The 27,367-nt window shown below is 37.5% G+C and overlaps 1 protein-coding gene across 15 annotated transcripts in view; it reads left to right on the top strand.

Moving 5' to 3' along the window:
* The window catches only part of LOC128700178 (E3 ubiquitin-protein ligase TTC3), a 323,006-nt gene that overhangs the window by 150,080 nt on the left and 145,559 nt on the right, over positions 1–27,367 (top strand). For 14 of the 15 annotated variants that reach the window (XM_070100694.1, XM_070100700.1, XM_070100693.1 and 11 more), the window contains 12 exons: positions 160–345; positions 5,308–5,346; positions 6,971–7,070; positions 7,868–7,998; positions 8,543–8,696; positions 8,802–8,944; positions 10,931–10,977; positions 11,168–11,330; positions 16,097–16,164; positions 16,360–16,450; positions 18,202–18,395; positions 21,224–21,350. In XM_070100694.1, the coding sequence (XP_069956795.1) occupies positions 160–345; positions 5,308–5,346; positions 6,971–7,070; positions 7,868–7,998; positions 8,543–8,696; positions 8,802–8,944; positions 10,931–10,977; positions 11,168–11,330; positions 16,097–16,164; positions 16,360–16,450; positions 18,202–18,395; positions 21,224–21,350 (1,443 nt within the window). The remainder of the gene's footprint in view (positions 1–159; positions 346–5,307; positions 5,347–6,970; positions 7,071–7,867; positions 7,999–8,542; positions 8,697–8,801; positions 8,945–10,930; positions 10,978–11,167; positions 11,331–16,096; positions 16,165–16,359; positions 16,451–18,201; positions 18,396–21,223; positions 21,351–27,367) is intronic. The other variant, XM_070100699.1, reaches the window with a different exon arrangement.

Genomic DNA, 27,367 nt, shown 5'->3' with positions numbered 1-27,367 from the left:
TACACTACACTACGTATGTACTTTGTACATTATCTTTCAGTAAAAAACCTGGGTGTGCATTGTACCTAAAGAAAAGTAGTATGAGATTTAAGCCAAATAAATTATTAAACATTATGATGTATTGATGCTCCTTTTAATTTCATTGCTGTTTATTTACAGGTATGTTTTATGTTACTTGAAGAGAGGACGGAAGGGCAGCATCCACTTGAGGACAAAGGATTTCATCCCCTTTATATCAAAAGTTACTCTTTGTTGGAACACCATCATGTAACTAAAAGTATCTTAGGGTCATTAGATCCTTTTACATCCTACGTAGATGCAATCAATCACGTTCATCAAATTTTGGTGAGTCTCATGTGAAAACATCTTTGCAATGAATTTGCATGACTGCAGTTTCAGCATAGTCATTAAATGTAATATGTATAATCGCTCTACTCTGCTGATTTTTGGGTTAGACTCACCATCTACCTATCATATATAGTACAGGTCTCCCTCAACATTCACGAGGGTTAGGGGATCAAGAGCCTCGCGAATGTTGAAAAACCGTGAATGTTTGGTGCCCCAATATATTGTAGGGAAATATAATACAATACTGCTTCCTTAACTTGTTGAACCATGAACAATCATAAAATACATGAAAACGTCGTAAATTGTACTAAATACATACGTTATGCCTTAACAACATGTATGTTATTAAATACCACTGCCTCCACCACTGCAAGTCCCTACTACCCTCCCTCCGACCCCCCGCAACTGGCAGCCAGCCCTGCCACCACTGTGTGGTGACTGTTTTGTTTGTTCATTATTTGCTATTAAACTACAGTATAAATAATGTCAACCCATTTATAACTGCATATTGGAATGGCTATTCGGACAGGTATTGGAAGGTGACATCATGTGTTTACTCTTGAATACAGCAAAGAATCAAACATTTGTGCTACTGCTAATAATAATAATAATAATAATAATAATAATAATAATATAATAAAAATAATAATATAATAAAAATAATAATAATAATAATAATAATAATAATAATAATAATAATAAATACGATAGAATTGAAGAAGGAAATTGTACAAAAATACGAGGGGTGAAGCAGTGGTGGAGGAAGTGGTTGACGCATCGTCAGTGTGGCTTTGTTTATGCTGGAGTGAGTATTAGTCTCCACGCTCTTCCAAACATTTCACAATACAGTGGACCCCCGCATAACGATTACCTCCGAATGCGACCAATTATGTAAGTGTATTTATGTAAGTGCGTTTGTACGTGTATGTTTGGGGGTCTGAAATGGACTAATCTACTTCACAATATTCCTTACGGGAACAAATTCGGTCAGTACTGGCACCTGAACATACTTCTGGAGTGAAAAAATATCGTTAACCGGGGGTCCACTGTAATTCATTGTATTTGGTGCTTGTAGATTGAGTGTGACTGGAGTGGTTGAGGCAGTGGTAGAGGCAGTGGTAGAGGCAGTGGTAGAGGCAGTGGGTGAGGCAGTGGTAGAGGCAGTGGTAGAGGCAGTGGTAGAGGCAGTGATAGAGGCAGTGGGTGAGGCAGTGATAGAGGCAGTGGGTGAGGCAGTGGTATTTACTAACATATATGTTATAAATAATAATAGTACATGTTAATACAGTGGACCCCCGCATAACGATTACCTCCGAATGCGACCAATTATGTAAGTGTATTTATGTAAGTGCATTTGTACGTGTATGTTTGGGGGTCTGAAATGGACTAATCTACTTCACAATATTTCTTATGGGAACAAATTCGGTCAGTACTGGCACCTGAACATACTTCTGGAGTGAAAAAATTCGTTAACCGGGGGTCCACTGTATTAATAACATTTATAATAATAATAATAAATGTTATTCATAATGTACTATTATTATTTATAACATATATGTTAGTAAATGTCACTGCCTCTATCACTGCCTCAACTGCTGCCACACCCACTGCCTTTACCACTGCCTCTACCACTGCCTCAACTGCTGCCTCACCCACTGCCTCTATAACTGCCTCTACCACTGCCTCAACCACTCCAGTCACACTCAATCTACAAGCACCAAATACAGTGAATTATTGTGAAATGTTTGGAAGAGCGTGGAGACTAATACTCACTCCAGCATAAACAAAGCCACACTGACGATGCGTCAACCACTTCCTCCACCACTGCTTCAACCCTCGTAATTTTGTACAGTTTCCTTCTTCAGTGCTATCGTATTTATTATTATTATTATTATTATTATTATTATTATTATTATTATTATTATTATATTAATATTATTATTATTATTATTATTATTATTATTAGCAGTAGCAGAAATGTTTGATTCTTTGTTGTGTTCAAGAGTAAACACATGTCACCTTCCAATACCTGTCCGAATAGCCATTCTAATATGCAGTCATGGATGGGTTTACATTATTTATACTGTAGTTTAATAGCAAATAATGAACAAACAAAACAGTCACCACACAGTGGTGGGAGGGCTGGCTGCCAGTTGCAGGGGTCGGAGGGAGGATAGTAAGGACTCGTGGCGGTAAACTTAAATATGATTTGGCAGCTGGGAATTTGGCAGTTGGGAATTTGGCAGTTGGGAATTCGTGAATGTGTGAAGCCTGCAAAAGTTGAAAACGCGAATGTTGAGGGAGACCTGTATATGGTAGAAAGAAAAAGTTGATTATGAGGGTTTAAATATATTTGGAATAATTCCTGAGTTTATTTTCATACAGTAGGTCTCCCACTTACAAGATAATGTTTCCCTGAAAGTAAAAATATTTACACTTTTTTTACATTCATTACTTTAAGTACAATGCCTACACTTTAAAGGAGGGGTTTGGGATATTTGCTGTTTGGAGGGACATCTGACCTGTTATATGTGCACACCTCTGGCAAAAGTGATAGTATGAATGATGGTGAAAGTGTTTCTTTTTCAGGTCTTGGTGGGAGATACCCAGCTTGTTAAAAAAAAAGAAAAATTAATGAAACAAAACAGAGCTACTGTATAAAGAACAATACAGTACAATAATTTTATTGAATATTGATGCAGGTTTGCTCACTGGAAGTGATGCTCTCTGTTTATTTTAGGCTGATTTAATTAGGAGTAAAGGGCGGTAAATTGGTTGAGGAGAATCTGGGCATTTGTGGAAGCTTCACAGAAAAGAGTGGTTCATGAAACCTTTCACGGAAAATAATTTTTCATTCTTTAAAGTGCTATCGTCCTGCCAAGTGAGTGTGAAATGGAGACGTGTAATTATTTTACACAATGGTAGGATTGCTGATGTTAATGTTACAGTTTTATAACTGTAGTATAAGCACACCTCTGGCAAGACAGTGATGGAGTGAATGATGGTGAAAGTTTTTCTTTTTCGGGCCACCCTGCCTTGGTGGGAGACGGCCAGTGTGCTAATAATAAAAAATAAAAACATTACATTACCTACACTTAGGTCACATTACACATCCATGTCTTCTTCTTCCTTTCAACAAACCAGCTATATCCTACCGAGGCAGGGTGGCGTAAAAAGATAAACAAAAGTCTCTTTTTAAATTTAGTAATGTATACAGGAGAAGGGGTTACTAGCCCCTTGCTCCCGGCATTTTAGTCGCCTCTTACGACACGCATGGCTTACGGAGGAAGAATTCTGTTCCACTTCCCCCATGGAGAACACATCCATGTACATGCATATATATATTTACACACCCATCTGGGTTTTCTATTTTCTTAATAGTTCTTGTTCTTCATTATTTCCTCTTATCTCCATGGTGAAGTGGAAAAGAATTCTTCCTCCATAAGCCATGCATATCTTAAGGCAACTATAATGCTGAGAGCAAGGGGCTAGTAACCCCCTCTCCTGTATAAATTTCTAAATGTACAAGGAAAGACTTTTGTTTTTCTTTTTTTAGTTGCCCTTCTTTGGTGGGATATGGCTGGTTTGTTTAAAAAAAACAAAAAACAGTTTTTACATTTTACTTTTTACATGTCGGCCGTTTCCTACCGAGGCAGGGTGACCCAAAAAAGAAAGAAAAACTTTCAGCATCATCATTCAGCACTTTCACCATCACTCATAATCACAGAGGCTCTCAGATGTGACAGTTTAGACGTCCCTCCAAACTGCCAATATCCTAAACCCCTCCTTTAAAGTACAGGCATTGTACTTTCCACCTCTAGGACTCAAATCTGGCTAACTGGTTACCTTGAATCCCTTCACAAAATATTACTCTGCTCACACTCCAACAGCTCCATTTGTCTCCATTCACTCCTATTTAGCGCTTATGCATGCTTGCTGGAAGTCCAAGCCCCTCGCCACAAAACCTCCTTTACCCCTTCCCTCCAACCTTTTCAGGGACGGCCCCTACCCCACCTTCCTCTACAGATTTGTATGCTCTCCAAGTCATTCTACTTTGTTCCATTCTCTCTAAATGACCAACCCATCTCAAGAGCCCCTCTTCAACCCTCTGACTAATACTTTTAGTAAGTCCACACCTCCTAATTTTCACACTACGAATTCTCTGTAGTATAAGATTATGTGATGCAGTGGAACCTCGGCTTACGAGTTTAATCTGTTCCATGACCTAGCTCATAAAATGATCTGCTCGTATGCCAAGTCAGTTTTCCTCGTTTAAATTAACTGAAATGCCATTAATCCGTTCCAGCGAAATTCCTGCTTTGGGAGACAGGACAAAAATACTTCAGTATGTTGCAAATATCAACTCTTCAGTTTATTTATCACAATTCATCTAATATGACATAAACAATATAATTAACATAGAAACATGATATATATTCTAGAATGAATAAAATAGGCCATAATATGGTGAGTGGTGGCAGCGGCATCGATTCCCTCTCCTGTTGACTATATCTTCCCATGTTTTTATTATAAGAGAAAATGGAGTGTTTATGAGGCTAACTGCACTAGTTTCATAAATAAGAAATATTATATAAAAATGTAATATTGTACGTACACTGGCGGAGGTGGAGAGTGGAAGATACGCTACTTACTACTAGCTCCTACTGTCACCTCACACCTCGCTTGTTTATCTATGATTTCATGCTGTAATTCCATGGACATCATCACTACTAGGTGAACAGGTGCAACAGGTGTAGAGAGTCTTTCCAAAACATCGCTTGCCTGGGATTGAATGCATCTTTACTTCTAATTCCTTCCTTGAGATGCTCATCTTCCTCTTATTTTCTTAGTTTATTTCCTAGAGGAATTGTTTCATGGATGCTTTGTTTTAATAAATGTTTATCAGTCTGAGTTGAAATTACCATAATTATTTTGTAATGTAAATATTTTTCTTTGCAGAGAAACTTAGATCCAAAAATTGGGGAGCACATAAGAGGGGTGAGTACTGTACATGTACAAGGGTTTCCTTGAATGTCTTCATTATCTCTGATCCCACTGTGAAGCCAGTCTTAATCTTGTCCCGTCTTCCTGAATTGGTGTGTGATTAGAAAGATTCTAACTTGGAGGTCACTGAGGAAACTGGGCTACAGTAGATATTAAAATAACTTTTGTGTTCATGCATACACACTCTTGGTATGTATTTAAATGCATGGAGGCAAAGGTTAACATTGTTCTGTTATTTTCACTAGCATTTTTTTTTTCATAATTCTGGTTCTTGATTTTATGCTGTACTGTGCAGGCTAAATCAACCCTTAGTTATTATTTAACCAACCTGAAATTGTATATTTTTAATACATTTTGTAGATATTGTGCTGTTATAAAGTGAATTAAGGAAATGTGTTTAGGGACATTTTAGAGTGAAATTGGTACCCTTCTCAAGAGGCTCTATATAGAGTTGTCATGTTAGGAGATTTAAGTGGCAGAGTAGGAATATGTTATGAGACTGATTGACATACTGTAAGTAGATGTAAGTAGTGTAAATAATAGTTCCTTCAGACTTTGCTTGCTTGAAGTCAGCAGCACTTTTTTCTTGTTTGCTGATGTAAGTTCTAGAAGTCATCTTCCAGAATAATCCTGTCTCATCAGCATTAAAGACTTGCGCAGGTTCATAGTCACCTTCAGAAACCATTTCCCACAGCTGAGCAGGAAATTTCTCTCCCACAAAGGCTGTCTATGTCAAAAATGCAGAAAAATTAATTGCAAACAGACAGAAGTGCAATACCTAGAGATGTGAAAGATGTTGTGCCTACTGTATGTACTTTAAGAATATCAGTAATACCTGTATCAATCGATGATGATGATGATGATGACTAACATAATTTTACATCGAGCAGCTTTTAAAAAGTATGTAGTGCATATAGTGAGACATGAGTTTCAATGTAGTTAGTTTATTATTCTAAGCTACAGGACTTTCTGAAATTTGTATTCTTTGTTTTTGTAAATATCTTCACCCTGGTTGCTTATTCATTAGAGGAAACTACATGATGCAGATCTTAGTCAAATGATGATATGCTCAGTGAAGTTTTTGGCTCAATAGCAGGGGAATGACAAAAGCAAGTGCTGTCTGAAGCATTAAGGAAAGTTGTACCAGTGAGCACAGATTTGAAGGTGAAGTAGATTTTGTGTACAGCAGCCATAGCAGCTGGTTTACTGATGTTCATGTCATTGATCAAAGTGAAATACGTATTGCTCTTGAGAGGAAGTACAGTAATGTAAGAACTATTCCTACTTTAGTGAAACTAAAGTTGGAATGGTTCTTTATATTAGAGAGATTTGTGTGAATTGATATTTTGACCAGGGAAAACTGTTTTAATTATTCATTTCATGCAGCAACAAAAATACAAGATGTATTTTTCAGTGGGTTTGCAAATCACTGATTACAGGCAATACAACACAGGTTTAAGTTTGGTAATGGCTAAATGTGTGTGTGGACCTTGAACCAAAACTGATTCATAGATGGAGACTGGTTAATAAAAAGATTTAATTTGGGAAGTTTTGATATTTAAGAAAAAGTTTTTGTAATGAGAAAGCTTTTGATAGTTTACTTTAAATTCTCTTTTAGTCTAAGCAGCTGCAGGAAGAAGCAGAATCACTTCGATGCCGTGGTAATACTTGCTTCAATCAACAAGAGTATAATGAAGCTATTGCATTGTATGATACAGGTTAGTAACACTGCTGTGCATACACGTTATGCTGTGATACAGGTAACAGTGGTTTACGTATGATAATGTTAACACATTGCTGTGGATATTGTATACTTATAAGTAGGAAGAAAAAGTTTCAGAACTATTAACAAAAAAGGGTATGATCACAGAATACAAATTACAGTGGGGTATAAGGAGGGTAGACAAGGATAGGTTCTGCATCATTGATCTTGCGTGGAGATGCTTGTCATAACTCGAGTGCCATTCACATTTAGATTATAAAACTCTAGTTATCTTAAGGAGGGATCTTGATAAAATTGTCAAATGAGTTCCTGACTATCCATGCTGTAGTGCAGGGGCTCCCAATTTGGGGTGCAAGATGGCATTTCAAAGGGTGCAACTAAGAGTCCTAATGAAAAGTGCAGTTCTGTTTATTTTACCAAAATCTTTTTTAATTGTTCAGTTTATATTTCTTCATCTTCAAATACGATATTACTTTTGTAGGAGGGGGGGACAACATTGATCAAACATTTCCTAGGGGTGCAAGGCATAGAAAAGGTTGCGAATCCCTGCTGTAGTGCAAACGTTGGTCTGCATGTGGCTAGCACCAACAATCAGGCTGGCAACCTGGTCAGGGACCATGCTACATGACCTCCCTGAACTGCCTACAGGTAACCGATGGATAACCTACCCTTGGTGATCAGCTAATATCTAGTTCTTAGACAGGTAAATATTGTATATACTGCTCAAATACAAATTTTCAGCACTTTGTGTGTTGTATCTGTAGTATATAATGCAAAATTTTCTTTTTGCAGCTAAGAAAAAGGACCCTTTCGACTATAGAGTTTGGTCCAATTGTAGCCAAGCTCACTTTAAAATGGAGGAGTATGAAGAAGCTGAAAAAGATGCAGTAATTGCTATTAAAATGAATCCATTTATTGAAAAGGTAATAACACTTATTAATCTTTTTTCATTGGTGTTATAGTTTTGTAAGTTTTGCTTTCTGTAGCTTTATGTATTTAGTGCTTCTTTTGTTTTTATGTAGTCTGCGAGAGTCATTCATGAAACTGTCACAGAAAGCATTCTTTATTTAAGGGGTCAGGCAGTTATAGACTCATTGTTCAGAAAGTTTTTAGTTTCCTTTCATGATAACAATATACCCCCAAAGCTACAACTCCTAAAGTTTTTTTTATGGTGTGTTTTGTGATTGGCATTTTGTGGTTACTATCTAGAAAAGAAGGGGTTAGTACAAGCTGCTTCAAGCCAGTAATTTCTTTATTTGTCAAAAATAGTTGATATGAGTCAGTAATGTGGCAGTAACTTCTACTAAGAACACCAGAAAGCAAAAATCATAGCCTTATGCTAAAAAAAAAAAAAAGTGTGTTTTCGTCTTTCCATGTTCCCCAGGCAAGTGTATAGGTATGTAATAACTGGTATGAGGGGTTAATGTTCACATTATACTATGGACAACTGTGTGCATATTTTTTCAGGTATATTATCGAGCTGCACAGGCTGCTCTTTATCTGCGGGACAGTACGCCAGCAGTTGTATATGCAGAGAGTGGAATTTTTATCTGTGGTAAAAGCAAGGACCTTCAACAAATTATCGATGGAATGCCGAAATTAAATACAGAGGAAACTCAAGGTGTGTGAAGCATGCTTATTGCAATAAAATATTATCTAAGCACCCATAATATTTCACCATAGCCAAGGCCAGTGCAATTACCCCATTGTGTATATCTCGTTTCAGAGAAAATAGAAGCTATTATTACAAATAGCTTGGAGAGGGTTCCAGCTCTGCTCACTGCTGTTACCAGATCAGCTAATATATCATCTGCTGCTTCGAATTTTCTCATTGAGAAGGCTGTAGCATTTACAAAAAACACAATATCGGTAAGTTCTCAGTAATTTGGTAAAACACAATATTGGTAAGTTCTCTATAATTTGGGAAAAAATATATTGGGAAATGTGTATGATATTGTGTATTAATACTGTATTTGCATCATTTGTATTTAATTTGATGATATCTTTTGAAGAATGTTAACCCTTTCATTGTCCAGACCCCGGATCTGAAACTTGTCCACAGCGTCCAAGGATTTAAAAAAAAATTTTTTACTTCTACGTATGAAATGGTCAAGAATCTTTTTCTGAAGGTAATTAAATAAAAAGTTTGAAATTTGGTAGAAAGATAACAAAATTACACTTTCACGAATTTTGCTGTCAGCGATATTTACACATTGGTGATTTTGCCCACTTTGTGTCCTGTTTTAGACCAGTTACGTTATTCCAGTAGACCAGATTCTTAGCTGTTTCACTAGTATGTCTTCCATTTTATTGATTGGGCACAAGAGACCGCCCAGTCAACTATTTCAGCTACTCAGTAAAGTGATCAGAAATTGGTAATTTTTCCAATTTCACAAAAATTTCAAAATATTCCATTTTCAAAATAGTGTCCAGAATAAACAGTGCAAGCATTCTTGGCACTAAAATAACACTTCTGCTGTTCATTAGTTATGTTCCCTGGCTTTACATGTGAATTCCATTTTGATTTTTTTATTCACACCAAAAAATAGATTTACTGTTACGCAGTATTGCAATAATTGTGAGAATAATATCAGCACATTCATGAACGCACATTAGACCCACCTGTTGGACATGTATTGGACAAGTGATGTGATTGATTTACTCTTTAATATTGGCAAAAATTGAAGATTTCATACTTTGACCTGAATTTCAAACTATTTTCAGTCCTAAAACCAATCAAAATCATCTCAATTTCTGTAATACATCTTCCAGTTAGCCGGACTTGAGTCCTGAAAATGGGAAGTACAATGCTTGCACTTTAAAGGAGGGGTTTAGGATATTGGCAGTTTGGAGGGACATTTAAAATGTTGTATCTGAGCTCCTCTGCAAAGACAGTGATTATGTATGAGTGATGGTGAAAGTGTTGAATGACTTAAGTTTTTTCTTTTTGGGTCACCCTGCCTCGGTGGGAAACGGTTGACTTGATAAAAAAAAAAAAAGATGTTCCATTCTATCAAATGAGACCAAGGAACCGATAATACAACCACAAAAACCGTACGAAAATATGGACACCACAAAGTTGCATTTTAAGCCAAAAGCACTGTCACAGTTCTTTTTTTCTCATGCACTGTGTACTGCAGGATTTTTTTTATATGGTGCACTTAACACACAGACCCTTTCTCTCATATCTAGGTCTAGATTTACTACTCACGTTTTATCTGAGTGAGCTGAGCTTGTTGCATAGTACTGCGGCACCGACAGTGACTGCAATCCCGTAGTACTACAGCATGGACAATGAAAGGGTTAAAAATGTTTTATAATTGAAGCATGCGAGTTAGGGAAGCTCATTCATTTAGAGATTGAACTGTACTGTTTATTGCTATAGCTTGTAAACTTGTGTAATACCGCATATACTTGTGACAAAGTTAAACTTGCTTGGCTTTTTGGCACTTTATGAAATGTTTTTTGAGAATGCTTTTCTCTGAATTTTTTTTTTCTTCAATTTTCATTGAGTATTTACTTATTTTATTACTATAATATATACTGTATTTTTTACTCAGATTATCCTGTATACATGGTGAAAAGGTTGCAGATTAAACATAAGACCGTAACATCTGTGTCTTTGTAGCATCTGCAGCCTTCTCAGCACAGTAGTGAATTACATCACAATGTCTAAAATCGAAATGACACGAAAGTTAAAACAAAAATTCAAAAGACATTCTACCATGTACATAATTCGATTGATTTCTTGGCAACTGTAGATGCCGAATCTTTTCAGTAGGCATGGAACGTCTATCTAATGCAAAGAATGTTTTCAAAATCAGATGTATACCGTATATTTTTTTGCCCCTTCAGACACAGGTGGAGGAAACTCTCGAGAATCTTAAGGAGTTTACTCTCGGGTAAGTTTAAAACAGTTTAAGAGATAAAATATATGATCCTATATATTGCATGTTTTCAGTGACAAATACTATGCACAAATATTTAATAGTAAATCTGCTATGCATGATTTTTGTGGCAGTATTTGACTTTTTCTTCATTGCTCTTCAGTTTTACTGTTTTTTTTTTCTCCCATTTTTTACTGCAAAGCAGTGATGAAGACCAAACAAAAGAGCAGAAGAAAGAAGCCAAAGGAAAAAAGGAAAAAAATAAAAGGAAAATTAAGGCAGTAATAGAGGAAAACTTAAAAGAATGTGAAGAAAAAAGGATTAAAGAAGAAAAACGAAAGGAAAAAGAGGAAGAACGGAAAAAATTGGTTAGTGCTTTGCAGTGTGAAAGAAGGTTGTAGGGGGATAAAAGGAGTAGCATTTATAGCTGTGATGCATTACCTCTAGCTTTTGGGAATACAGTGGAACCTCTACTTGCAAGCGTGTCCACGTGCGAGATTTTCCAAATACGAGCAGTCGATGAGTTGATTTTTTGCTTCCATACACGAGCAAAATTTCCATGAGCGAGCAGACCTCAAGACAGGTTCCTTGACACTGGTGAGGGGCTCTTGCTCTTGATCTCGGGAATTGTATCTCATTTGTTTGTTGGACTAGCTTATTGAAACTTGGGCAATGTATGATGGAAAGATGCTTCTTAATGTACACCAAAAATTAAAGAAATCTAAGCATAAATAATGGAGTTCACTTCTCAGCAATTAGCCACCTTAGCGGTATACGTATTTGTATGGTTTTTATGATTGTATTCTCATTTTTTTTTTTTTTTGGTTTCATTTGATAGAATGAAAGATATATTACAGAAATAGATATGATTTTGATTGCTTTCACAACGATAAGTACCTTGAAATTGAGCTCAACATAGGAGAAATGGTCCATTGCTTGGCTATGTTTAAGAGTAAACAAATTACGTCAATGTCCATTCCAGTATGCAGTTGTGAATGGGTTGACATTATTTATACAATTATTGCAATAAGAAATAACAGTAAATCTTATATTTTTTGTGTGAATAAAAATTAGAAATTATTTATATAATAACAGTAATAATAATAATAATAATAATATGCCTAATAATAGTATAATAATACATGTACAATAATAATAATATGGATAATAATTTTATTTTATTATTATTATCACACTGGCCGATTCCCACCAAGGCAGGGTGGCCCGAAAAAGAAAAACTTTCACCATCATTCACTCCATCACTGTCTTGCCAGAAGGGTGCTTTACACTACAGTTTTTAAACTGCAACATTAACACCCCTCCTTCAGAGTGCAGGCACTGTACTTCCCATCTCCAGGACTCAAGTCCGGCCTGCCGGTTTCCCTGAACCCCTTCATAAATGTTACTTTGCTCACACTCCAACAGCATGTCAAATATTAAAAACCATTCGTCTCCATTCACTCCTATCAAACACGCTCACGCACGCCTGCTGGAAATCCAAGCCCCTTGCACACAAAACCTCCTTTACCCCCTCCCTCCAACCTTTCCTAGGCCGACCCCTACCCCGCCTTCCTTCCACTACAGACTGATACACTCTTAAAGTCATTCTGTTTCGCTCCATTCTCTCTACATGTCCGAACCACCTCAACAACCCTTCCTCAGCCCTCTGGACAACAGTTTTGGTAATCCCGCACCTCCTCCTAACTTCCAAACTACGAATTCTCTGCATTATATTCACACCACACATTGCCCTCAGACATGACATCTCCACTGCCTCCAGCCTTCTCCTCGCTTCAACATTCATCACCCATGCTTCACACCCATATAAGAGTGTTGGTAAAACTATACTCTCATACATTCCCCTCTTTGCCTCCAAGGACAAAGTTCTTTGTCTCCACAGACTCCTAAGTGCACCACTCACCCTTTTCCCTTCATCAATTCTATGATTCACCTCATCCTTCATAGACCCATCCGCTGACACGTCCACTCCCAAATATCTGAATACATTCACCTCCTCCATACTCTCTCCTTCCAATCTGATATCCAATCTTTCATCACCTAATATTTTTGTTATCCTCATAACCTTACTCTTTCCTGTATTCACTTTTAATTTTCTTCTTTTGCATACCCTACCAAATTCATCCACCAATCTCTGCAACTTCTCTTCAGAATCTCCCAAGAGCACAGTGTCATCAGCAAAGACCAACTGTGACAACTCCCACTTTATGTGTGATTCTTTATCTTTTAACTCCACGCCTCTTGTCAAGACCCTCGCATTTACTTCTCTTACAACCCTATCTATAAATATATTAAACAACCACGGTGACATCACACATCCTTGTCTAAGGCCTACTTTTACTGGGAAATAATTTCCCTCTTTCCTTTGTACTCTAACTTGAGCCTCACTATCCTCGTAAAACTCTTCACTGCCTTCAGTAACCTACCTCCTACACCATACACCTGCAACATCTGCCACATTGCCCCCCCCTATCCACCCTGTCATACGCCTTTTCCAAATCCATAAATGCCACAAAGACCTCTTTAGCCTTATCTAAATACTGTTCACTTATATGTTTCACTGTAAACACCTGGTCCACACACCCCCTACCCTTCCTAAAGCCTCCTTGTTCATCTGCTATCCTATTCTCCGTCTTACTTTTAATTCTTTCAATAATAACTCTACCATACACTTTACCAGGTATACTCAGCAGACTTATCCCCCTATAATTTTTGCACTCTCTTTTGTCCCCTTTGCCCTAATACAAAGGAACTATGCATGCTCTCTGCCAATCCCTAGGTACCTTACCCTCTTCCATACATTTATTAAATAATTGCACCAACCACTCCAAAACTATATCCCCACCTGCTTTTAACATTTCTATCTTTATCCCATCAATCCCGTCTGCCTTACCCCCTTTCATTTTACCTACTGCCTCACGAACTTCCCCCACACTCACAACTGGCTCTTCCTCACTCCTACAAGATGTTATTCCTCCTTGCCCTATACACGAAATCACAGCTTCCCTATCTTCATCAACATTTAACAATTCCTCAAAATATTCCCTCCATCTTCCCAATACCTCTAACTCTCCATTTAATAACTCTCCTGTCCTATTTTTAACTGACAAATCCATTTGTTCTCTAGGCTTCCTTAACTTGTTAATTTCACTCCAAATAATACATCTATAATAATAATGTACTACATATAATAATTATAATAGACAGCTTGAAAAGGCCGTCACTAGATGGCAGTGTTTACCACAACAAAGAGGAAGCGGTTGTGGCTGCCTCCACCTGTTACATAGTGACATATTTTATTCATTCTAGAGTATATATCAAGTTTCTATGTGATTAATATTGTTTATTATTTCATAGAAGAACTGTGATAGATAAATAAGCCGTATAGATAATATTAGCGAAATTATTCATGAGGTATTTTGCCCGGTCTCCAGACAAACTTGTCCACCGCCGACACCGCCCATACCACTACATGAATGACATATTTTGGTCATTTTAGAGTATATATCAGGTTTCTATGTTATATTGTTTATTATGTCATATTAGATGAAGTGAGATAGATAAATAAGCCGTAGAGTTGATATTAGCAAAATTATTGAAGTACAGAATTCCACTGGAACGGATTAATTGCATTTCAGTTAATTTAAATGAGGAAAATTGACTCTGCAAACGAGCAAATCCAGTTGCGAGCAAGGTCATGGAACAGCTTAAACTCGCAAGTAGAGGTTCTACTGTATGTGTAAAGATTTGCTCAGATAATTAATTACAATATTTCTAATTTTTACCCATCACTTTTGTTTCTGTACAGTATCTTAAACATATGGCCTTATTGTCTTCAAACCTAATTTTTTTTTTTTCAACATGCTGATTGTCTCCCTCTGAGGTAGGGTGACCCTAAAAAGAAAGAAACAATTTTGCCATCATTCATGCACAGTCACTGCAGAGGCGTGCAGATATGATAACTCAGATGTGACTCCAAAGAGCAAATATCCCAAACCCTGCATTTAAAGTGAAGGCTTTGTACTTCCCACCTCCAGGACTCAAGTTTGGCTAACTTAATTAATTATTTATGTATTTTAATTAAATGATTATATTTGTGTCTTGGGCAGTGCAGCTTTCTCTGGGCTGATTTTGGGAATCGGTTCTTGTGGTGGAGGAAGAGAAAAGAGGAGTCCTCTTTGCTTTGGAGAAATAAATGCATTTGAGGGCAAGATGGTCCTCCAATAAAAGTTGTATCCTTGGACATTTTTCTTTAGTCTATTTTATAAAATTTCTTTATAAATTTAGAGACTCGGGGAAACTAGTTAGTTGGACTTGGGTCTGGAGGTGAGAATACAGTGCCTGCTCTCTGAAGGAGCCAGGATGTTGCAGTTTGGAGAGTCATCTGAGCTGTATGTTAGCATGCTTCTTGCAAAACAGTGATGGAATGAGTGACAGTGAAAGCATTTTCTTTGCCAGGTCACCCTACTTTGATGGGAGATGGCCGGAGTGTTAAAAAGAAAAAATATGACTGTAGTGATTTGTGGACACTGAGCAGACATATGTATGTTAGTGATGAGCGAATGGGAACACATGGTTTTTGGGGTGTGACGAGCTGTTGGAGTGTAATCGGTAACATTTTGTGAAGGGATTCAGTGAAACCAGTTAGCTGGACTTCAGTCCTGCACTTTTAAGGAGAAGATTGGGATATTTGCTATTTGGAGGGCCATCTAAACTGCCATATCTGCACACCTCTGGCAAGACAATGATAGTGTGATTGATGATAAAAGTGTTGCTTTTTCGGGTCACTTTGCCTTGGTGGGAGACGGCCAGTGTGTTTAAAAAAAAAAAATTGGATGGTGGAGTTCAGTGTAAATTTGTGCCATATAATGAAAATTGGGGAAAGTGATATTAGACCATAATAAATATCAAAAGAAAATATCAAAAGTGTTAGAGAGAGAGAGAGATGGATAAATACATAGGTAGATGTATAGATAGAGATAGATAGGGAGGGGGAGAGATATGATGACTAAAAGTAGTTTTGTAAGATTTTTTTCATTTACTATGATGGAAAGTGTATTTTTTGAGAAAGAGATTTATAGGGTAACCATTGTAATGTTTAATCCTCTTTTGACAGGAATCCAAAAAAGAAAAAAATTTGAAACCAATAAATGCTTTCCATGAAACTTTACGAGATGGACGAAGGTAAGCTTAGTCTAATTTGAAATTCACACTGTGATATAATGTTTTGTTCTTTAATATATATATAATTGTCAATAACAGAATTGGACCTGTATTAATGTTGGTAAAGTTACCAACATAATGTTAGGTAAAAGGATACAAGTGCAACTAATGTGTTACTTAAAGAACATGTGAAATTGCTAAGTTTTTCTTTGGCAGATTATATGAAACAGGACAGCTACATCAAGCCATAGAAATGTTCAGTAGAAGTTTAGCATGCTGTTGCCTAGATAGTGATGGTAATATTAATGTGAGTATCACAATAGCTAGTTTATAGCCATTTATTTTAACTATTAGTAATGCTTTTCTTTGAAAACTTTAATTTTTTCTGCTGTGAATAAGATGGTGTCAAGGGATGAGAGAGATTAAATATAGATCCACATGATATTTTCTTAAGAAATTCTTTATTATAATTATCTATTTGTAATTCCTCATTTGAATATGTAAGTGAGCTTTAGCCCTTGAACCTGCCTCTTAATTGACTAATGTAAAATGAATTCACCATAATTTTTGAACTCCTGTACTTGGTTAGCTTCTGCTGTATCATTTTTCAGGTCGACCTATTACCACTTATGTTGAAGAAGTGTTTTTAAAACCTGTTGCTCATTTGTGTGTGTATTCTTTTCATGTCCTCTTATTCTGCTTTCTTCTCTGTTAGAGCCTTTATTGGCTATCCTATTTTGTGTGTCATGATCATATTCCCTCTTGTGCTTCAGTCTCAAAGCTAGGAGGTTTAGTTCTCATTCTTTCATCATAGTTCATTACCTTCAACTCAGGCACCAGTTTGGATATATTCCTTTGTAAAGTCTCTGGTTTCCTCTAACATTATATTAAGTGTTCCATAATGTCTGGGATGAATTCCTGAAAATCAGTGTTATGTGAAGTGAAGAACACATGGGAAAAATAAGATTATGTTCCAGATTCCTTCAAATTTGTTAATCAGTTTTATTTTACTATTCTAGTTAAAAAGTACTGTGCTACCACAAAACTTATATTCTGTTAGTTGTTGCTTAAAGCATGTGAAGAGTGTGGAGGAAGGGTTAACATGGGCCTGATGGGCTAAGATGTATGTAGCAAGGTATATCATCTGACATTCTCTGTACATAATAACAAAAAATAATTTTTTCTTTCTAAATTGTACTAAACTGGTATTATGTTCAGTGTAGAATCATATGGGCACTCACTTCTCATTAGTGGCTTGTTTGAAATATGTGCGAGTGGTTTGCACAGTTCTTCAGCGCCTGTTCGTATCCAAAAAGATATTTCATGTCAATCATTCAGTCTTTGATGTGTCAGATTTCATTTGGGTTTTTTTGTTATTTTCTCACTGTTCATCTCAAAGCTTGATATGATAGTTTCTCAAGGTTTGTCCTTCCTTCTGTCTCTGGTACTGGCCCTTGCTTGTTTGTAAGTACATTATGGAGTCGTCTGTTGATTTCATTGCATACTTTCCCGTCATTTCTTGTGAATAGTCCTCCTTTCTTTAATCACTTGCTCCATTATTGTTTTTCTTCTGATATGACTATGAAGTAACTTTGACTAGGATTTTTTTTTTTCTGCTGCTGCTTCTGCTATATCCATATCAAATTACTTGTCTGTTTCCTGTATTTGTAAAAACTCACCGAATTCTGTTTGCTTTACTAGTCTTCAGTTTTAAGATTGCACTTTTTCTCTTCACTCTTTTCTATGCTCTTCTTTTACTGAGTTTTGCATTCTTGCATTGTTGGTTGGACTGTTAGGTACTCCCAGTGTTTCTTATTTTCTCCACTACCAAGACACACTTTAACATAATATATTTATGTAAATAGAGTTCCTGTATATATAAGCTTTGTTACAGACTTGGTAGTGATCACTGACTGTTAAAACTGTCTATTTTGTGTAGTAAGATGTCATTGAAACCGTCCATTCTGTGGGGGCAAGAGGTCATTGAAACTGTCCATTCTATGGAGCAAAAGGTTTTTCATACCTGACAATATTGTTAACTTTATTTATCCTTTTCAGAAGTGTGGAAATAGTGAGCGTTTGGAGGTACAGGTAATCCAGTTTGTAATAGGACTATGCAGGATTCAGTCTGGTAGAGTGTACATCCTAGATGGCATGGAAATAATGAAAAGCTTGTCTGATGCCAAAAGTGCCTTTCCAAATCGACCGGCTGCACATTATTGGCTCGGCCTTGGCTACGAAAAAATTTATTTGTGAGTAACCTTAAAATTATGATTCCAATGATGTAAATGGGTTCTTTAAGTTATATTTTCCAGCATGTAAGGCATACATTTTTTCCTACAAAAAGTCTTTGAGATTCACCCTTTGCCTTATGCTCAAGGTCAGGGTCAAGGGTAGGTTTTTGGGTTATGCTTTACCAGTTGTTTACTAACATTACGTTACAACTGCTTGGAAACATTGTCTTGTATATCTTATGTGATTGTTTGCCTTATATGCCAGGAAACACAGTAATTTTTAATTGGATTTATAAGGTTTACTGTTATTCTTAGTACATATAGTATTCTCATCCAATGCTGCATTTGCTGTTCATGTACAGTTCAGTACTCCCCAGTCAGTGCCCTCACTGCCTCCCACTAAACTCATGGTTTTTTCTTCCCTTGCTACCTTCTAACATGATTACTTTTCTGATTTTTGCTGTCTTGTGCCTTCATTTGCCGCTTTGCCAAATTCTTGGATTAATCTACAACTATATTTGCTAAGTAAATGAGCAAGAAAGGAACTTCTTTGAACACTGTTCAGTGAATTTTTTTTTTTTCAGTTTTATTGTTAAAGAATGAAATTTTATTTTTAACACATTGGCCATTTCTCACCAAGGCAGGGTGACCCAAATAGAAAGAAAAAAAAGCTTTCATCAAAATTCAACACTTCATCACTCATGCATAGTCACTGTCTTTGCAGAGTTACTCAAATATGACAGCTTAGATGTCTCTCCAAACTGCCAGTATCCCAAAACCCTCCTTTAAAGTGCAGGCATTGTACTTCCCAATTCCAGGACTCAAGTCCAGCTAACCGGTTTCCCTGAATCCCTTCACAAAATATTACCCTGCTCACACTCCAACAGCTCGTCAGTTCCCAAAAACCATTTGTCTCCATTCACTCCTATCTAACATGTTCACACACACTTGCTGGAAGTCCAAGCTTCTCGCCACAAAACCTCCTTTACTCCCTCCCTCCAACCTTTTCAGGAATGACCCCTACCCAACCTTCCTTTCCCTACAGATTTATATGCTCTCCAAGTCATTCTACTTTGTTCCATTCTCTCTAAATGACCAAACCACCTCAACAGCCCCTCTTCATCCCTCTGACTAATACAGTGGACCCCCGGTTAACAATATTTTTTCACTCCAGAAGTATGTTCAGGTGCCAGTACTGACCGAATTTGTTCCCATAAGAAATATTGTGAAGTAGATTAGTCCATTTCAGACCCCCAAACATACACGTACAAACGCACTTACAAAAATACACTTACATAATTGGTCGCATTCGGAGGTAATCGTTATGCGGGGGTCCACTGTACTTTTAGTAACTCCACACCTCCTAATTTCCACAGTACAAATTCTCTGCATAATATTTACACCACACATTGCCCTTAGACATTTTCCTTAGGAATTTGATATGACTGAATATTACAATTCAGGAATTCATCTCTGATTATAATGTGTGTCCGTCAGAAAGAAGGTTCAAAGTTCTGAGCCTGTGTTCCTGAACAGTGCCTGAACAGTTTTCAGGATCACGTTAACATCATAATTGGTGGCCCTTACTGTACCTGTTAAAAACAGTGAATTTTTTTTTTTTTAATAAGTTGGCCATCTCCCACCTAGGCAGGGTGACTTAAAAAGAAAGAAAAAATCCCCAAAATGAAAATACTTTCATCATCATTCAACACTTTCACCGCACTCATACATAATCACTGTGTTTGCAGAGGCGCCCAGATACAGCAGTTTAGAACCATATATAAAGATACAATACAAAAAGTGATCTGAAATTTTAACAATATCAGGGCCCCAATTATATATATACTGTCCTATTACACATCCCACCAAACTGCCAATATCCCAAACCCCTCCTTTAAAGTGCAGGCATTGTACTTCCTATTTCCAGGACTCAAGTCTGGCTAATAAAATTAGCCCATTTCCTTGAATCTCTTCACTAAATATTACCCTGCTCACACTCCAACAGCTCATCAGGTCCCAAAAACCTTTCGTCTCCATTCACTCCTATCTAACACGCTCGTGCACGCTTGCTGGAAGTCCAAGCCCCTTGCCCACTCCCTCTCCCTCCAACCTTTTCGAGGATGACCCCTACCCCGCTTTCCTTTCCTTACGGATTTATACACTCTCCATGTCATTCTAATTTGATCAGTTCTCTCTAAATGACCAAACCACCTCAACAGCCTCTCTTGAGCCCTCTGACTAACACTTTTATTAACTACACTCCTCCTAATTTCCACATTTCGAACTCTATGTATAATATTTACACCACACATTGCCCTTAGACAGGACATCTCCACTGCCTACAACCACCTTCTCACTGCAGCATTTACAACCCAAGCTTCACACTCATATAAAAGTGTTTGTACCACTATACTTTCATACATTCCCTTCTTCGCGTCCATTGATAACGTTTTTTGTCTCCACATACACCTCAACACACCACTCACCTTTTTTCCCTCATTAGTTCTATGGTTAATCTCATCCTTCATAAACCCATCCGCTGACACATCAACTCCCAAAAAGTAAATGTGTCAACTCCCATTTTGTATTTTCAGGAACACGTTAACATTATAATTGGTGGCCCTTACTGCACCTGTGAGAAACAATGAATATTTAATGCATATTAGAATATATGTATAGCATATTTGCTGTGTGGTACTGCTTTACTAGGCTTTTAACAGCACTTCAGACCATTATAAATGTAATGCAGCTTTTATATTTGTCTTAGCATTAGTACTGCTTGTAAAAAAAAAAAAAATTAGTATTGAAGGTTAGTGGTTACAAATAAGGTTATCTGTATTCCACAGATTTAAGAAGGCTCACTATCATGCCTGCACCTGTGCAGAAGGATTAATGTCACAAAAAAATATAAAACCTCTAAAGTGGCCTGGAACTGATGACCCAATACCAGAGACAGTGCCAGAAACCTTACAAGTAAGTGCTTCACGAGCATTCTTGTTATTTGGGTAACTGGTAATTCTTTTTTACAGATGCTAAAATAAATGTGTATCCCAGGATGTTTGGTATATTTCTTCATAGGCATTTGTTCAGTTCATTTGAGGTTGTTTGTACATTTGATTACAGTATTAAACAACAGAGAAGCCTAATATTTTAAAATATATTCAACTTAGCACTGTGGTAGATGAAAAAATTCTTTAGCATAATGGTTTCCACTAAAAGTCTAAATGTACTGAATTCTATAATACACGTTTTGAAAACATGGAAAGGCACATTTGTGTGGTCCAATAAGCCAACATCAGCATTCCCTCCAATGGTTATTGGGCATCTACAAGTGGAGTTTGCCAGAATGTGAGGTAAACTGTACTGTATATTACCGTATTTTAGGGAAATAAAAGTTGTTCAGGGTTAATGTATTTTTCCCTTTGGTTATTCGCCTTCTGTTGCTTGTCAGTGGAAAAGTGATGATCTAGAACATTAAAGTTATGATGTTTGGCTCTACCTGGTAACACCTTCCATTAGATCCTACAAATTGAACATGAATCGAACAATCTGAAATTTTAGCATTATATACCGTATATATTGTAAACTGTAATGTCAGCATGATTCTTGGCAAATCAGTGGGTGAATGAATGATGGTTAAAGCATTTCCTCTTTTTTTGGGTCATCTTTCCTGGGTGGGAGACAGCTGGCGTGCTAAAAAGATATTAACAGGTTTAATTGCGAAATCCAATATAAGGGAAATTTAACCAAAGCATTGGGTCATTGATTCTTAATCCCAGTTGGTTTTGCAAAAAGCTATGTATTCAGTACATTGCTATAAAATATAAAATATAAGGTTCTGACTGTTTTCTTCTTTTTCTTTTTAGTAAGCTAACGGGAAAAGGGGTTATTAGCCCATTGTTCCCGACATTGTAGTCGACTTTTTCATCACGCATGACTTACGGAGGAAAGATTCTTATTCCACTTCCCCATGGATATAAAAGGAAAAGCAATAAGAACAAGAACTATTTAGATAAAATCAAAGAAAACTCACATGAGTGTGTATACATAAACGTGTACATGTATGTGTAGTGTGACCTAAGTGTAAGTAGAAATAGCAAGACATACCTGAAGTCTTGCATGTTTATGAGACAAAAAAAAGACACCAGCAATCCTACCATCATGTAAAACAAATACGTACAGGCTTCCTTTTCACACTCACTTGGTAGGGCGGTAGTACCTCCCCAAATGGTTGCTGTCTACCAACCTACTACCAAAAATGAATTTCAGCGGCCTGTCTTATAGCCTTCTAGTTAGTCGGACTCAAGTCCTGGAAATGGGAAGTACAGTGCCTGTACTTTAACCCTTTGACTGTTTAAGTCGAATATGCTATACGTCTTACGAGCCACCGTGTTTGACGTATATATACAGTGGTCCCTCAATAATCGTCCATAATCCGTTCCTGGAAGTGGGACTATTATCGAAATGGACGATTTACAAATCAATTTTCCCCATAAGAAATAATGTAAATTCAATTAATCCATTCCTGACACCCAGAAGTATTAAGACAAAAAATTTTTTTACATGAAATATAGATGTAGTACATAAACAATACAGTGGCACATGATGAATTAAACATTAACAGAATAACACTTACCTTTATTGGCGATTCTTCTTTGTGTGTGGAAGACTGGAGGAGGAGACTGATTGGATGAATTACTGTTTGGAAGGGGAATCCCCTTCCATCACCACCTTGGGTACCAATTGCTTTTCTGGGGTTACTTCTCTTCTCTGTTTCTTAATGCCACTAGGACCACCTTGAGAGTCACTGGAGTCCTGTCTCGCAAAAAACTGTCCAGAGAGCTCTGTTTCTGGCGTCTCTTTAAAACTTCCCTAAAATGGGCCAAGACTCTGTCACTGTACAAGTTGCTGATATGGCTTGCACCATCCTTCTCTGGGTGATGTTTCTCCATAAATCTTTCCATCCTACCCCACATTTCAAAAATCTCCTTAATTTCTGAAGAAGGCACCTTCCTCCATCTCTCTTCCTCCTCTGCAGCAAGATTCAGAGCTGCGATCTGTTGCTGTTCCTGCTGAACCTCTTGAAGCTCCTCAGTGGTTAGCTCTTCGTTGTGGTCCTCCACCAACTCTTCCACATCCTCCAAACTCACATCCAACCCCATAGAAGTCCCCAGTGCCACAATAGATTTAACCCTTTGACTGTCGCAACCCCCAATCCTGAGGTGTCTCCTGGTGTCGCAAAATTTAAAAAAAAAAAAAAAATTATTTTTTCTTATGAAATAATAGAGAATCTTTTCCCGATTGTAATGACACCAAAAAAATGAAATTTGATGGAAAACTGACGGAATTATGCTCTCGCGAAGTTAGCGACCTCGGCGCTGTTTACAAATCGGCGATTTCGCCCACTTTGAGCCCTATTTTCGGGTAATTTCATTGTTCCAGTTGCCCAAACTCATAGCTATTTCTTTAGAACTTCATTTTTTCTATCGATTGAGTACAAGAAACTGCCCATTTACTGATTTCAACTACCTAATAATGTGGTCAGAAAATTGCAATTTGGCCAATTTCACGAAAACTAAAAAATATGACAATTTCAAAATAAGGTCCAGAATGAACAATGCAGACATTCCTGGCTCTAAAATAACGTTTTCTTTGTTCATCAGTCATGTCTCCAGGCCCCTCTGATATTACTCTTGCTTTCTATTTTGAATTTTTATTCAAACAAAAAATATTAGACTTACTATTATGCAGACTACTGCAATGCTGTAATAACTGTATAAATAACATCAACCCATTCATGACTGCATATTAGAATGGCTAGTTGGACATTTATTGGACAATGGCATCATTTGTTTACTTTTGAACATTGGTAAAAATCAAACATTTCCCCTACTTTGAGCTCCATTTCTAGGTTCTTTTTATAGTAAAATCAGTCAAAAACACCTCTATTTCTGTAATATGTTTTCCATTCTATCAAATGAGACCAAGAAAACGAGAATACAACCATAAATACTATACGAAAATAGACCACAAAGTTGGCATTTTAATTAAAAAAAACGGTCAGTTTTTTTTTTCTCATTATGCACTGCGTGCTCCAGGATTTTTTTTATATGGTGCACACTGACCACACATACCCATTCTCTCACATGTGGGCCTACCAGCTTTCTCCTGCTTGATTTGAAGCCGCTAGAATTTTTTTTTTTTTATTATCACACCGGCCGATTCCCACCAAGGCAGGGTGGCCCGAAAAAGAAAAACTTCCACCATCACTCACTCCATCACTGTCTTGCCAGAAGGGTGCTTTACACTACAGTTTTTAAACTGCAACATTAACACCCCTCCTTCAGAGTGCAGGCACTGTACTTCCCATCTCCAGGACTCAAGTCCGGCCTGCCGGTTTCCCTGAATCCCTTCATAAATGTTACTTTGCTCACACTCCAACAGCACGTCAAGTATTAAAAACCATTTGTCTCCATTCACTCCTATCAAACACGCTCACGCATGCCTGCTGGAAGTCCAAGCCCCTCGCACACAAAACCTCCTTTACCCCCTCCCTCCAACCCTTCCTAGGCCGACCCCTACCCCGCCTTCCTTCCACTACAGACTGATACACTCTTGAAGTCATTCTGTTTTGCTCCATTCTCTCTACATGTCCGAACCACCTCAACAACCCTTCCTCAGCCCTCTGGACAACAGTTTTGGTAATCCCGCACCTCCTCCTAACTTCCAAACTACGAATTCTCTGCATTATATTCACACCACACATTGCCCTCAGACATGACATCTCCACTGCCTCCAGCCTTCTCCTCGCTGCAACATTCATCACCCACGCTTCACACCCATATAAGAGCGTTGGTAAAACTATACTCTCATACATTCCCCTCTTTGCCTCCAAGGACAAAGTTCTTTGTCTCCACAGACTCCTAAGTGCACCACTCACTCTTTTTCCCTCATCAATTCTATGATTCACCTCATCTTTCATAGACCCATCCGCTGACACGTCCACTCCCAAATATCTGAATACGTTCACCTCCTCCATACTCTCTCCCTCCAATCTGATATTCAATCTTTCATCACCTAATCTTTTTGTTATCCTCATAACCTTACTCTTTCCTGTATTCACCTTTAATTTTCTTCTTTTGCACACCCTACCAAATTCATCCACCAATCTCTGCAACTTCTCTTCAGAATCTCCCAAGAGCACAGTGTCATCAGCAAAGAGCAGCTGTGACAACTCCCACTTTGTGTGTGATTCTTTATCTTTTAACTCCACGCCTCTTGCCAAGACCCTCGCATTTACTTCTCTTACAACCCCATCTATAAATATATTAAACAACCACGGTGACATCACACATCCTTGTCTAAGGCCTACTTTTACTGGGAAAAAATTTCCCTCTTTCCTACATACTCTAACTTGAGCCTCACTATCCTCGTAAAAACTCTTCACTGCTTTCAGTAACCTACCTCCTACACCATACACTTGCAACATCTGCCACATTGCCCCCCTATCCACCCTGTCATACGCCTTTTCCAAATCCATAAATGCCACAAAGACCTCTTTAGCCTTATCTAAATACTGTTCACTTATATGTTTCACTGTAAACACCTGGTCCACACACCCCCTACCTTTCCTAAAGCCTCCTTGTTCATCTGCTATCCTATTCTCCGTCTTACTCTTAATTCTTTCAATTATAACTCTACCATACACTTTACCAGGTACACTCAACAGACTTATCCCCCTATAATTTTTGCACTCTCTTTTATCCCCTTTGCCTTTATACAAAGGAACTATGCATGCTCTCTGCCAATCCCTAGGTACCTTACCCTCTTCCATACATTTATTAAATAATTGCACCAACCCCTCCAAAACTATATCCCCACCTGCTTTTAACATTTCTATCTTTATCCCATCAATCCCGGCTGCCTTACCCCCTTTCATTTTACCTACTGCCTCACGAACTTCCCCCACACTCACAACTGGCTCTTCCTCACTCCTACAAGATGTTATTCCTCCTTGCCCTCTACACGAAATCACAGCTTCCCTATCTTCATCAACATTTAACAATTCCTCAAAATATTCCTTCCATCTTCCCAATACCTCTAACTCTCCATTTAATAACTCTCCTCTCCTATTTTTAACTGACAAATCCATTTGTTCTCTAGGCTTTCTTAACTTGTTAATCTCACTCCAAAACTTTTTCTTATTTTCAACAAAATTTGTTGATAACATCTCACCCACTCTCTCATTTGCTCTCTTTTTACATTGCTTCACCACTCTCTTAACTTCTCTCTTTTTCTCCATATACTCTTCCCTCCTTGCATCACTTCTACTTTGTAAAAACTTCTCATATGCTAACTTTTTCTCCCTTACTACTCTCTTTACATCATCATTCCACCAATCGCTCCTCTTCCCTCCTGCACCCACTTTCCTGTAACCACAAACTTCTGCTGAACACTCTAACACTACATTTTTAAACCTACCCCATACCTCTTCGACCCCATTGCCTATGCTCTCATTAGCCCATCTATCCTCCAATAGCTGTTTATATCTTACCCTAACTGCCTCCTCTTTTAGTTTATAAACCTTCACCTCTCTCTTCCCTGATGCTTCTATTCTCCTTGTATCCCATCTACCTTTTACTCTCAGTGTAGCTACAACTAGAAAGTGATCTGATATATCTGTGGCCCCTCTATAAACATGTACATCCTGAAGTCTACTCAACAGTCTTTTATCTACCAATACATAATCCAACAAACTACTGTCATTTCGCCCTACATCATATCGTGTATACTTATTTATCCTCTTTTTCTTAAAATATGTATTACCTATAACTAAACCCCTTTCTATACAAAGTTCAATCAAAGGGCTCCCATTATCATTTACACCTGGCACCCCAAACTTACCTACCACACCCTCTCTAAAAGTTTCTCCTACTTTAGCATTCAAGTCCCCTACCACAATTACTCTCTCACTTGGTTCAAAGGCTCCT

This window comes from Cherax quadricarinatus, chromosome 74, assembly GCF_038502225.1.
Source record: "Cherax quadricarinatus isolate ZL_2023a chromosome 74, ASM3850222v1, whole genome shotgun sequence".
Taxonomy (NCBI): Eukaryota; Metazoa; Arthropoda; class Malacostraca; order Decapoda; family Parastacidae; genus Cherax; species Cherax quadricarinatus.
The sequence above is the reverse complement of the archived record's forward strand: the minus strand, read 5'-3'. Positions and strand labels throughout refer to the sequence as shown.